An 11,818-nucleotide genomic window follows, 5' to 3' on the forward strand; every position below is an offset into this window, starting at 1 on the left:
TAGTTGGCAGGGTATGAATATGCCTTTGCCAAGTTCCCAAGTTCGTTCAACTTTAAGAGATGGTAATCAATATTGGTTTGTCCCTCAATTCAGACATTTTTCTTTACTTCCCAGGATTTTGTGTCAGTTCAACAAGAGGCCAAAGCAAGAGTATAATTTTAGAAAGGAGACTTAAATGGTGCGAGATATCAAGTTGTCAGCTGGGCACCTGATGCACAAACAATGAAAAAATGAAAAGGCTTCCATACTTGATTAATTATAGATGATATGACTGGTTTCTGATTGGATTTCTTTGTCAATCAATTAGTAAGCTGCTATCCTGGGATCATATTGAATTCGTACTGGTTCGGCTAGGAAGGGCTTCAGAGGGATCCGATAAAGCAGAAAATACTAAACAAGGAATCATAAAAGCTGAATTATAGAACAATAACACTAAAAGTTCAAATTATAACCCTAACTTAGATTCTTAGTCTGAACAGCTATTCTTTTCATTTTGTTTAGGTATACGTGAGTGAAATCAGGCAAAGACGCATACATACTTTTTTCGATCGGAATATCGTCTTCCACAGCGGCATCCATAGTTGTTGCACTACCATCCTCTACCCCGACGCATCGCACTATCTGGGGTTCCAAATATTTCGATGAATTTTTTGCGGTTTTCGCCAGTTTCGTTCCCGAAATGGAAATCGAGCTCCCTTGCACGCAAGCCGATCGAACCGAAACTGCAAATTGCTGCCGCGTTACCGAAGAAGATGAGGACAAAATCGCCGCCGGGGACAAATTAATAGTGGACGCCATTGTTGCAGCTCCCATCAATGCAAAACAAAACCGAAAACTGAAGATAACAAACGATGGCAAAAAATGAAGAAGAAAACTATGTGACGATGGAAACAAGTGGAACCTGTTATACTTATATTATGTATAGCACAGGCCCTGGTTGGTGGAATTTAGGGAGGCGTTTGCTGGATGTTGGGTATGTTTTGCATATTTTTCCTTTGGTACTCTGACGGAGAATACAAAGTTTCCTGTAGTCAGAAGAGCGAGCTATCGCCATGTGAGAAAAGTGATTTTACTTTCAGTAAGGTTGGTGTAAATTAAGTGAAGTTGTTGGTCTGTGTATTCAATGCTGTGTATTTGGCTTTAGGAGAAGGTATCCTTGCCTATTGTTTAAGCTTTCTTCGCTCAACATCTCTTATTTGGAATGCATGTTCTTTAAATGGTGAAATTTAGATATTTATGTCAATTTTTATTTGTCGAATATTTTTTTATATTTTTTTTAACAAAGTTAACAATAGTTTATGGGACATCTAGTCTTATCATTTTTTATTTCTAAATTTCAAATATTTTTTTCTATTCAAATTGATGATGAGCTCCTTCAACTTTTCACCACTCATCTTATTGAATAAATTATACCAAGAATTTGTATGTCAAGATATTTACATGTTTGTCTTTGATGTTCTTTTGATGTCCCTTCAGGCATCATAGTTTCTTTTATTTCACTGCTTCGTAAAAAATACACAATCCGCCACTTCATTTACATCAAACTTGATAAGAGGTAGTTTCTAACTAAGCAATAAGAATTTTGGCTCTACATGGAATACTAGCCCCCTATGTATGCCTTTTGTTGATGATCACACGTGGTTTTGAACTCCTCAAGATAATGTTTCTTCTTTCTCCCTACCCTTTACCCCATATGTGCTTGTAGAACTTATCCACTAGTATGCCTATATTTTAAAAAATATATGTAAGATACACCAAGAAATATCGAATTTCAAAATATTTAGTATTCATAAATATGAAAAAATCATTGAATATGAATCTATATCCACTAGTATGCCTATATTTTAAAAAATATATGTAAGATACACCAAGAAATATCGAATTTCAAAATATTTAGTATTCATAAATATAAAAAAATCATTGAATATGAATCTAAAGATTTTTTTATCAATTATCATGAACCTCAATTGATTTGAATTTTCTTGTAGTTTCCTATTGCACCAAGGTATGAGTTAGGTGCAACTTTGAGCACTTCATCTTCACAATTTTATCTTAGGTTCTCATACTTTGAAGACCAAAATACAGAGGCATACATAAACATGTAAACTGTTTTATAAAATGTCTCAAAGAAATGTGATCTCATGATATACCATGATTGCAAGATAATTACATCTAGAGTTTAATATAAATTAAAATGTTATAATAAATTATTTTATTACCAAATTAAAATTCCCTCCTAACATACAATATGTACACCACCTTCCCAAGATACCACTATACCAAAGGAATGGCCACAAATTAAACCCATTACCTCCCTTTTTGTTTAAATTCATGACTTCCCTTTCTATTTTGATCACATGTGGTATTGAACTCCTAAAGATAATGTTTCTTCTTTCCCCCTAGCCTTTACCCCATATATGTTTGTGGAACTTATCCATAAAAAAATTTATTTATCTCTACTTTACTTGTGGGATATGCATTCAATTAGATATTTCATTTGTTCTTTTGTTTCATCTTTTATCTTCTTTCTTTTGCTAAAAATGTCTTTAATGGAATTATATATTCTTAACAATTGTGTGATTATTTCTATTAATAATTAGTGTTGTGATTAGTTCTTGTCACTACAAAAATTTTGGAAATGGAAATAATTGTAATTGTTATTTATAGTTAATCTTTATTTTTATAATATTCTTTAAAATTCACCTACAATTATTACTTTTGAAATCACTTGTTAACTAAAAGTGAGTGCACTTTCATTTGCTAGGTTTGAATATTTTACAAAATTAGACAAATATCTTATAAACCCTAGGAACCCATGTGTCAATACCAAGCTAAAATGTAATTATTAGGTAGTGGGTAATACATTATAAGGTAAAAAGAATGATTTATTTGATTTGGACAAGTTTAACTAGGCTATTAATTTCTAATATAAAATTACATGTCAAAAACACTTCCAAGCGAGATGAGGGGCCAAACTTGATACCTAAGGTGGAGGAGATCAAGCGAAGGATGGAAAGCAAGGACAAGGAGTGTTGCTAGATGTGAAGAGACTACGACATTTGTTCTTCAAGCACAATCTCAATAACCTCTCTAAATGTAAAAGTAAGGTTAAGAAATTAAAGGATTGAGTTGCATCGTAAATTGACCTTGATGATGCGACTTATGTCAGAAGTATTATGTAACTATAAATATGTATTAATCATGAATACCACCACTAGAAAATCTATCTTCTAATTAGTTATCAATATCACTTAAATCAGATGGCGCGCGTGCAGAGGTCTTCGAGCGGCCGAGCTAGGGTTTCGAAGCCCTAGCTCGCTGGAGGTTCTTGTTGCAGGTGCAGAGGGGGAGGGAAGTGAAGGGTGTCAGGGGAGAGCGGTGGGCTGGGAGCGGCTGGGGGGATAGGGCTTCTTCGTCGGCCGTCAGGGGGAGGCTTGGTTGCGCAGGAGTAAGGGTTGGCTGCGCGAGAGGAAGGGCTCCGGAGTGCTGCGGGCACTGGACTTCCGGTGGGGCTCTCATGGGTTTGGGGGGTCCATTTGGGGGCATCTATTAGAGGAGCTTGGAAGGGGGGAGCCTTAGGGGCAGCGCTTTCTCAAGGGGCTCTTCGGGTTGGGGCCCTTGGTTACCCTTTGTCACCTTTTAAATCTTTTCGAGCTCCGATGTAGGGTTTTGGTGGTGAGGCCTCTCAGGTGGCTCCAGCCATGGACTTCCATGCTGCGGTGGGTTCTAAACCCCCACCTCAGAATATGAAGACATTTTCCAATAACCTTTTCTCCTCAGAACCGGGGTCTGGAAGTACTGGTATTTCTCGCCTTACGAAGATTAATGGGTGTCTGGAGAGATGCAGTGAAAGGCTGAAGCTGGTTATTCCTCCGAAGATGATAGATGAAGACGTTGAGTACTTTTCAAAACACTCGCTCTACTGCAAATTTATGGGAATGAGGGTCTCCCTGCAGTTCTTGGAAAACTGGGCGTAGAGGTCTTGGGCACCAGATGGGGAAATGGAGATTATGTTGCTGGCGAACAACTGTTTCATGGTTACATTCAACTATATGGAGGACCAAAATAGGGTTTTTGAAGGAGGCCCGTATTTTTACAACCACGTGGGGTTGTTCATCAAACCTTGGCATGCGGGGTTTAACCCTTCAGAGGAGCTCCCAAACAGGGTTTCTGTATGGGTTCGATTACCACGTCTTCCAGTGGAATGCTATCGAGAGGACGTGTTACGAATGCTAGCAGCACTGCTAGGGAACCAGTGGGATCTTCATCGCAAACCCTAGGGAGAAAGGTAATGACCTTTGCGTGCATTTGTGTTGAAATTGATCTTACTAAACCATTACCAGATGTTATAGATATGTGTGTGGGTTCTTACTCATGGGTTCAACAGCTAGACTATGAGACTTTACCTTTTCACTGTCGTTTGTGTCATGAGTATGGTCATTTACAACGTAAATGCCCTACATATAAACCAGTGGTGCACCAACCTCAACAACCAACCCAGAGTCAAGATAGGGTTGATAAAGGAAAAAGTGCTATGGTGACTGATGTTGTGGGTGCTGAGGGTTTTGTTCCAGTTAAGACAAGGAACAAAAATCGAGGCCAGAAGAGGTCCCTTCAGGAGAGACAGGAGGAGGATACCTTTAACAGATTTGAAGCATTAGATGACCTTAGCCAACAAGAAGTGAATTCGGGGTTAACCCCTTTGGATCAGGGGGCTTCAGGGGGGGCACCAGAAAGAGTTAGGGAGGACTTTTCCCAGGCCTTGGTAGTGACTGGAAACCAACAAATGGAGATGGAGCAGGCTATAGGGGCCGAGTTGGGACTCATTCCTGGTTCGGAGGTGAATTTGGGTGGGGGGGAGGGGTCCCCAATAGCCCTGAAATTGGAACCGGCTGGAGCTAAGACTAGTAAGTCTTTTGTTCACCTGGGTCTTCATCAGAAAGATATTAAGAAAAGTGCCTCAGAAAAAATCTCAAAGGTTGGCAGAAAGAAGGATGTGGATAAAATCAAAATGATGGGAGAGAATTTGATTGAGTCAGGGTTAGTAAAGACCTTGGATTCTCACTTTTCCAACCCTCCCAAATGATTGTACTCTCATGGAATGTAAGGGGCTTGAACAACGGCCCTAGACAAAAAGTTGTTCAAGATTTGATTAGGAATCATTCACCTGATGTCCTTTTCTTGCAAGAAACTAAACTTTCAGTGGAGAGTATGATGGGTCTTGTGCCAAAGCTGTGGGGGCGAGGTGAGTGTCAGTGTGTTGGGGTAGCTGGTTCCTCGGGAGGGGTGGCCTGTCTTTGGAACCCTTTAAGGCTCCACCCTATCTGGTGGGCCGCCTCCAGATCCTTGTTATCCGGGGTGCTATCTAGTCGCGAGACTGGGGAAGTCATCTTGTTTTCAAATATCTATGCTCCCACTGATCTTCAGGGTAAGCAAAACTTATGGTCTCATGTTGCTGGTATGCAAAGGTTGGCCCCTTTTCATCCTTGGATTATGGCAGGAGACTTCAATGCCATTCTGGAGTTGAGCAAGAAGAAGGGGGGTGTAATACGGTTGGAACCTTCTTCAGTCCTTTTCCAGGATAGTATCTCCCTGCTGCAGCTGGTTGACATCAAGCCTAGCAATGGCTTGTTCACTTGGAACAACAGGAGGGTGGGTGAGAATTGGATTGCTGAACGGTTGGATCGCTTTTTGGTTTCTTGCTTTTGGATTGGCGAGGGGTGGTCCACAACATCTGAGATTCTTGATTGGAGTGGGTCGGATCATTGGCCCATCAAGTTGGTTTCGTCCTCGGCTCGGGTTGCTCGCTCGCCTTCATTCAAATTTCAACTTATGTGGCTTTGGGACCCCTCTTTACAGGATCTGGTTGCAGATTGGTGGAGGAAAGGCAGGTCGGCCTTTGGCACTGCCATGTTCTCTTTTGCCAAGCAGCTGCAATTTGTTAAGCGTCAGCTTAAACAGTGGAACCGTCAAGGGTTTGGGAACATCTTTCATGAGAAGAAAGCTGCCCAAATTGTGTTGAATGAGATCACTAGGGAAATCAGAGAGCATGGGTTGTCGGAGGAATTGCTTAGAGAGGAAGACAAGGCTGTCAAGGTGGTTGAGGAATGGGAGATTAGGGAAGAAATTTATTGGAAGCGGAGAGCTCGCATTGATTGGCTGAAGGAGGGGGACAAGAATACGGCTTTCTTCTTCAACTCTGTGAAAGCAAGGAGACACAAAAATTCCATTCCTGTTCCAGTTAATGATAGAGGTGAGCAGTGCTTATCCTTGCAGGAGATGTCTAGGGAGTCCCTTCAGTTTTTCCATCCCTCTTTAGGGAAGAATCTCAGGGGGAAACAGTGGAGGAGAATCTGGTTCTGGCTTGCATCCCTTCTCTTGTCTCGAGGGAGATGAATGAGAAGCTTTTGCGTCCTATCTTGATGGAAGAACTTGAGAGGATTGTCTTCCATATGAGGAAAGGGAAGGCTCCTGGACCAGATGGGTTCCTAGTTGAATTCTTTCAAGAGTTCTGGGGTATTATTAAGCTAGATTTATTGGATGTTGTCCAGGAGTCCCAGAGAAATAAGCAGATGCTTAGGGCTTTGAATGCGACCTTCATTGCTCTAATCCCCAAGTGTGAAGGGGTCGACCGGTTAGGCCAGTTTCGCCCTATCTCTCTCTGCAATGTGATTTATAAGATCATCTCTAAACTGATAGCAGATAGATTGAAGAAGTGCCTGGGGAGTGTTATTTCAGAGGAGCAGAGTGGGTTTGTGGAAGGCTGCCAAATTCTAGATGGGGTGGTCATTGCTACGAAGACCATTCACTCTATGGCAACCTCCAAGGAAAAGGCTATGTTTATCAAGTTGGATATGGCTAAGGCGTATGATAGAGTTCAGTGGTCCTTCCTTCAGAAGATCCTCACGGCTTTTGGTTTTGCTGATGAGTGGATCCAATGGGTTATGAGTTGTGTTACGTCCACCTCTTTCTCGGTGCTTATCAATGGGGACCATACTGAGCTATTCGGGGCTTCAAGGGGTCTCTGCCAGGGGGATCCCCTCTCCCCTTATTTATTCATTCTTCTTGCTGAGGGTATGGGGAGGCTGATTAAGCATAATGTGGGCCTGGGTAATATTCAAGGTTGGAGTTGAGGTAATGACTTGCAGCCGCAGTCTCACTTGCAGTTTGCGGATGATACAGCCCTTATGGGGCTAGCTCGGATCAACGAAGCTTCTAATTTCTAATATGCGTAAGGTCCTGGATGTTTATCTTGCAGTGTCTAGCCAGTTAATTAATGAGGATAAGTCTTCTATCCTCTTTTTCAACACTCTTGAAGATATCCAAAGGAGGATTGCTTTTATTCTGAGATTCCAAATTGGCTCCCTACCCTTGACTTATTTAGGAATTCCTATCTCTCCTAGCAACCCTCCTAGGGAGTCGTGGCAGGGGAACTTGGATAAATTCTGATCAAAGGTTGATCACTGGACTCATAGATGGTTATCCTTTGCGGGGAGGGTTCAACTGATTCAGTCGGTGGTTCAGGCTCTACCGACCTATCGATGTATGCTTCAGGTGGCTCCTAAGTGGTTCTTGAAGGGTTTGGACTCTCTGGCTAGGCAGTTCTTATGGGCAGGAAATCTCTCCTCTTCCAAGTGGAGTCTGGTCAATTAGGACTTGGTGTGTAGCCCGAAGCAGTCGGGGGGGCTTGGGTTAAGGCAGTCTATTCTTTTTGGGGAGGCATTTGCAGCTAAATTGTACTAGAGGTGGTGTGTTGAGCAGGATCGAGGTTAGGCCAAGATTTTGACCAACAAATATATGCAGAAGATCCCGTTGGAGGAAATCCCTAGATATCCACTTGAAGGAAAGGGCTCATCGATCTAGAACACGCTAAAGAGGGGGGCTTCTCTCATTAAGGTAGGGCTTTTTTGGATTTGTAGAAGGGGGGAAGAGGTCCTTTTCTGGAAGGACTCTTGGGATGGTTACCCTCCCATCCTTGATCAGTTTCCTAACCTTGGAAACATGGGCCAGAGGTTTTTGGACGTGGGATGGTCAAGGGTGAGTGATTTTAAGGTTGTCTATAGGTGCAGTCAGCTGGATTTGGAACGGTGGAAGAATCCTAATGAGTGGCCGGTGGTTGGGATGGAGGAAGAATGTGCTGAGCTACAGGACATTTTGGCGAATAGACACTATAGCTCTCTTAAGAGTAGGGATGGGCTTGCTTGGTCTCCAAATCCTAAGGGTGTCTTTTATGTGGCTAATGGTTACTGGGAATTGATGAGCCGAAGACTTGAGGGAAGAGAAGTGAACTGGTGGAAACAGGTGTGGAATAATGCTTCTTGGTCGAAGTGACACTGCTTTGCTTGGACTTTAGCTTGGAATAGATGTCTTACTTGGGACAATATCTGCAAGCGGGGATTCTTGGGGCCTTCTATCTATGTTTTGTGTGGTAATGGAGAGGAAGATTCCTCTCATCTGTTCTTTAGATGCCCATTCTCTATGCTTATCTGGCACTATTGGTGGGGGGTGTGGAAGCATCCTTGTGTCCATGCAGATTCTCTGGTGGAATTTTGGAGCAGTTTGGACAGACCTCCTATTCTGTCCTCCTTCATCCAGACTATCTGGTATATTGGGCCCATCTTCATTCTGTGGCAGATCTGGCTCGAAAGGAATAGGAGGATTTTTTGTGAGGCCAAATTGTTTGTTCAACAAGTTTGGAATAGGATCACTGTTATGATTCGGGAGACAGTGGAAGCTAAGTGTGAGGTAAACTTCCCGTTGGGTAGAAATGAGGCAAATATTGTGAGTATGCTTAGATTGTAGGAGCTATCTCCGACCTCTGCTTATGTTAGGAGAGGTAGACGGGCTATTAAGAAGGTGCAAAGGGTGGGAAGGTGGATACCCCCTCAGGATGAGTTTATCAAGATTAACACTGATGGATCATTTAGGGGTAACCCAGGCCTTGCTGGAGTAGGGGGTGTTGGTAGGAACAACAGGAGGGAGGTTGTTTTCTTCTTTTTGGTGCATAAAGGATGGCAGTTTAATAATTTTATGGAGGGTTTAGTGATTCTTTATGCACTGGAGCGGGCTTTGGCGTTGGGTTGTAGGAAGCAGATTCACAAATTGTTGTTAACTTGTTGTCTAAGCAGAAGGTGAGTGGGATTCACTGGCAATTGGCAGGGATTGCTCAACAAAATCTCCAAATTAGCTCTTAAATGGAGCAGGTGTCCTTCATCCATATTCCTCGTGAATGGAATGGAGTGGCGGACTGTTTGGCCAAGTGGGCCTCAGATCATGATAGTGATTGGAAAGTGGAAGGTTGGGAGCATCTCTCTAGGGACTACTATCAAGAGTTGCAAAAGATTTTCACTGAGGACATGGATGGTTTTGAAGTTGGTTGATTTGTGGTTGGGTTGGTTGTTTTCTCTGGGGCCTCGGGGCTCCACCTTTCTGTGTAATGCTTTTTTCTGATTTTCAATAATTTTTTTACCCTTTTTATTCAATATCACTTAAATCAAATATGGATAATTAATAGAATTGAAATTTTTTCCTTGAATCAATATGTGAGCAAGATTTGTGGATATTTAATAGAAAGCAATGGCGAACACCACTAAAATTTCACTCAAACACTAGGCTATCATTGGTAAATTTTATGACATATGTCCAAACTTGAAATGTCTACATGAATGGGCATCCTCGAAATAGAAGCAATTGATTAACTCTCAAATTGATTTGTTGCCCCTACACTAAGGGTAGGTCCCCATAGAGTTGCTTGGCTTATTTTGGCTAGCAACCACTGCTTTATTTTTTAAGCAACAATTTATGGAGTTGGTGTTCCCACGAGTATTCAATTTTGTTGCTTATTTTTAAGCAGTCATCTTAAATTATATTTTTAAATAAAAATAATATTAATAAATTCTATAGTTAAAATTTAGAAAAAAATAGGACAAATAAAAAAGAGGCAATTTCTTTTTGAAGACGAGTGTCTTTTTTTTATATACATGAAGACAAGGGTCTTTTTTTTTACATGAAGGTAAGAGTCATTTTTCTCACTACATAGTTTATTTTTAGCCCCCTCTTTTTCAAAGATTATTTTCATGCGCTACACTAAAATAGAGGAAGATTCTAATTTATCTTTTTTCCATTAAAAAATGCATGAGAACACTCCAACTTCCTAAACTTAAGTGAATATTGTACTTAAGTAGTCTCATGGAATCATGGGATAAGTGTTTTTAAATTATTGTTGCAAAACAAAAGTAAACAATAATCCAATATAAGAATTTGGGTCACAGGATAAACACTATATATTTAAAACATGGATACCCTTCTTTTGGTCCTAAGGGAGACTCTGCCACAATCCCAATGTTGGCTTCACCTCCCTTGACCTGAGACTCTGGGTTGAAATGATAGACAATCTATTTTGTAATTTTTTGCATTCTTCAGAAGGTACTAAAAATCTACTCTAGTAAATTACAAAATTTTTAATCAAAATGGATTTGGATTTGGATGAGTGATTTTTTTCCTTCAGCTTTCATTTTGTATTCTGATGATGGATTGTAGATTGTGGTTCAAAACATTGATGCAAAAGAATCTCACATAGTTGAATCTAGAAATAGCACAAATAATTTATGTCTCAATACTTGACTATGTGAACATCCCCTCAGGTGTTAGAAGGTAATTCTAGTATGAAAATTTTGCAGCCTACTATTCAAGAAGGGCTTCAAGTATTTTAAAAACTTGCACAACAAGAAGAGTTGGACTTGATGGCATGGGGTAGAGCCTCTCCACTGTTGATTTGATTTGATCCTTGTTAGAAGGGGACCCCCTCACCATAGCCATGTGTCGAACAGTATGCGCTAGTCTCCTATGGCTTTGCTAGCAAGGGTCCAAGTGAATCTTTGTCAGCAAACATTCCATTCTTGTCCTTGGGTTCCATGGAGAATGTGACTCCCACCTCTCCAAAAGAAGTTCAAGTTTATTTAAAGTCCATTGTGACTGATTGTATCCATAGGGAAAAGAATGATTAGGTGGTAGTATAGACGAAAAAATATTCCTCCAGAAACAGATGAGAATTTAATACATAGTATGTCCTTTTCTCCCAAGGCAAAAGGGAGAGATTGATGTGAGGTATGGTTTAGGGTTTAGTTATTCTATTTGGCATTCTGGACTATGCAATTGGCCTTAGTTTATTAGTAATTAGATTCTAGATGATTGTTATTTCCATGTTTTGTAATTTCTCATAAAAAAGGTTATCTCTAATTTTTATTTACTTGTTTTAATAAATTGTCCTTAGTTTAGTGTAGTTAGGTTCTTAAACATAAAATGTTTTTAGTTCATTGTTTTACTATTTACAAGTGTAAATTTTTTATCTATTCTAAAGTAGCTACATTCTTATAGTTAAATTTACCAATTACTATATTATTATTTCTTTAATGGTAAGATGTGTTGAAGAGCTTCAAGGATAAAGATGGGCAATTCTTGAACTCAAGTAATTAATCACAAAAAGAAGTAAACAATATTATAAATTTACTTTGAGCGTTATTACATTCTCAAAGGAGAAGGTTATGACTGAAGCTAAATATTTTTCCACTTGATATTTAAAACAAGCTTTACAATATATTGATGATTCCAATCTTTCAAAATGTTACAATTAAATTTAAATATAGTTATTAGCACTCTACATATTTCTTTTATATCATATGTATCAATAGAGACATATCTTGGTAGTTCTTTTTTTTAAAATGAACAAATAGAATTCAATTTCGAGTATGGATGTGCGATTTTCTACTTGTTTCATTTTCGGCAAGTTGAGCCTTTCTGAGAGCTTTTAAGTGGTTTT

At 40.1% G+C, this 11,818-nt stretch overlaps 1 protein-coding gene across 1 annotated transcript in view; it reads right to left on the reverse strand.

Annotated features, from left to right (window-relative positions):
- The window catches only part of LOC131073219 (uncharacterized), a 71,012-nt gene extending 69,812 nt beyond the window's left edge, over positions 1–1,200 (reverse strand). Inside the window, exon 1 of the mRNA XM_058009607.2 lies at positions 540–1,200. Coding sequence (XP_057865590.1) covers positions 540–813 — 274 coding nt within the window. The 5' untranslated portion in view covers positions 814–1,200. The remainder of the gene's footprint in view (positions 1–539) is intronic.
- Positions 1,201–11,818: the final 10,618 nt, after the last annotated feature.

Source organism: Cryptomeria japonica, chromosome 2, assembly GCF_030272615.1.
Source record: "Cryptomeria japonica chromosome 2, Sugi_1.0, whole genome shotgun sequence".
Classification (NCBI taxonomy): domain Eukaryota; kingdom Viridiplantae; phylum Streptophyta; class Pinopsida; order Cupressales; family Cupressaceae; genus Cryptomeria; species Cryptomeria japonica.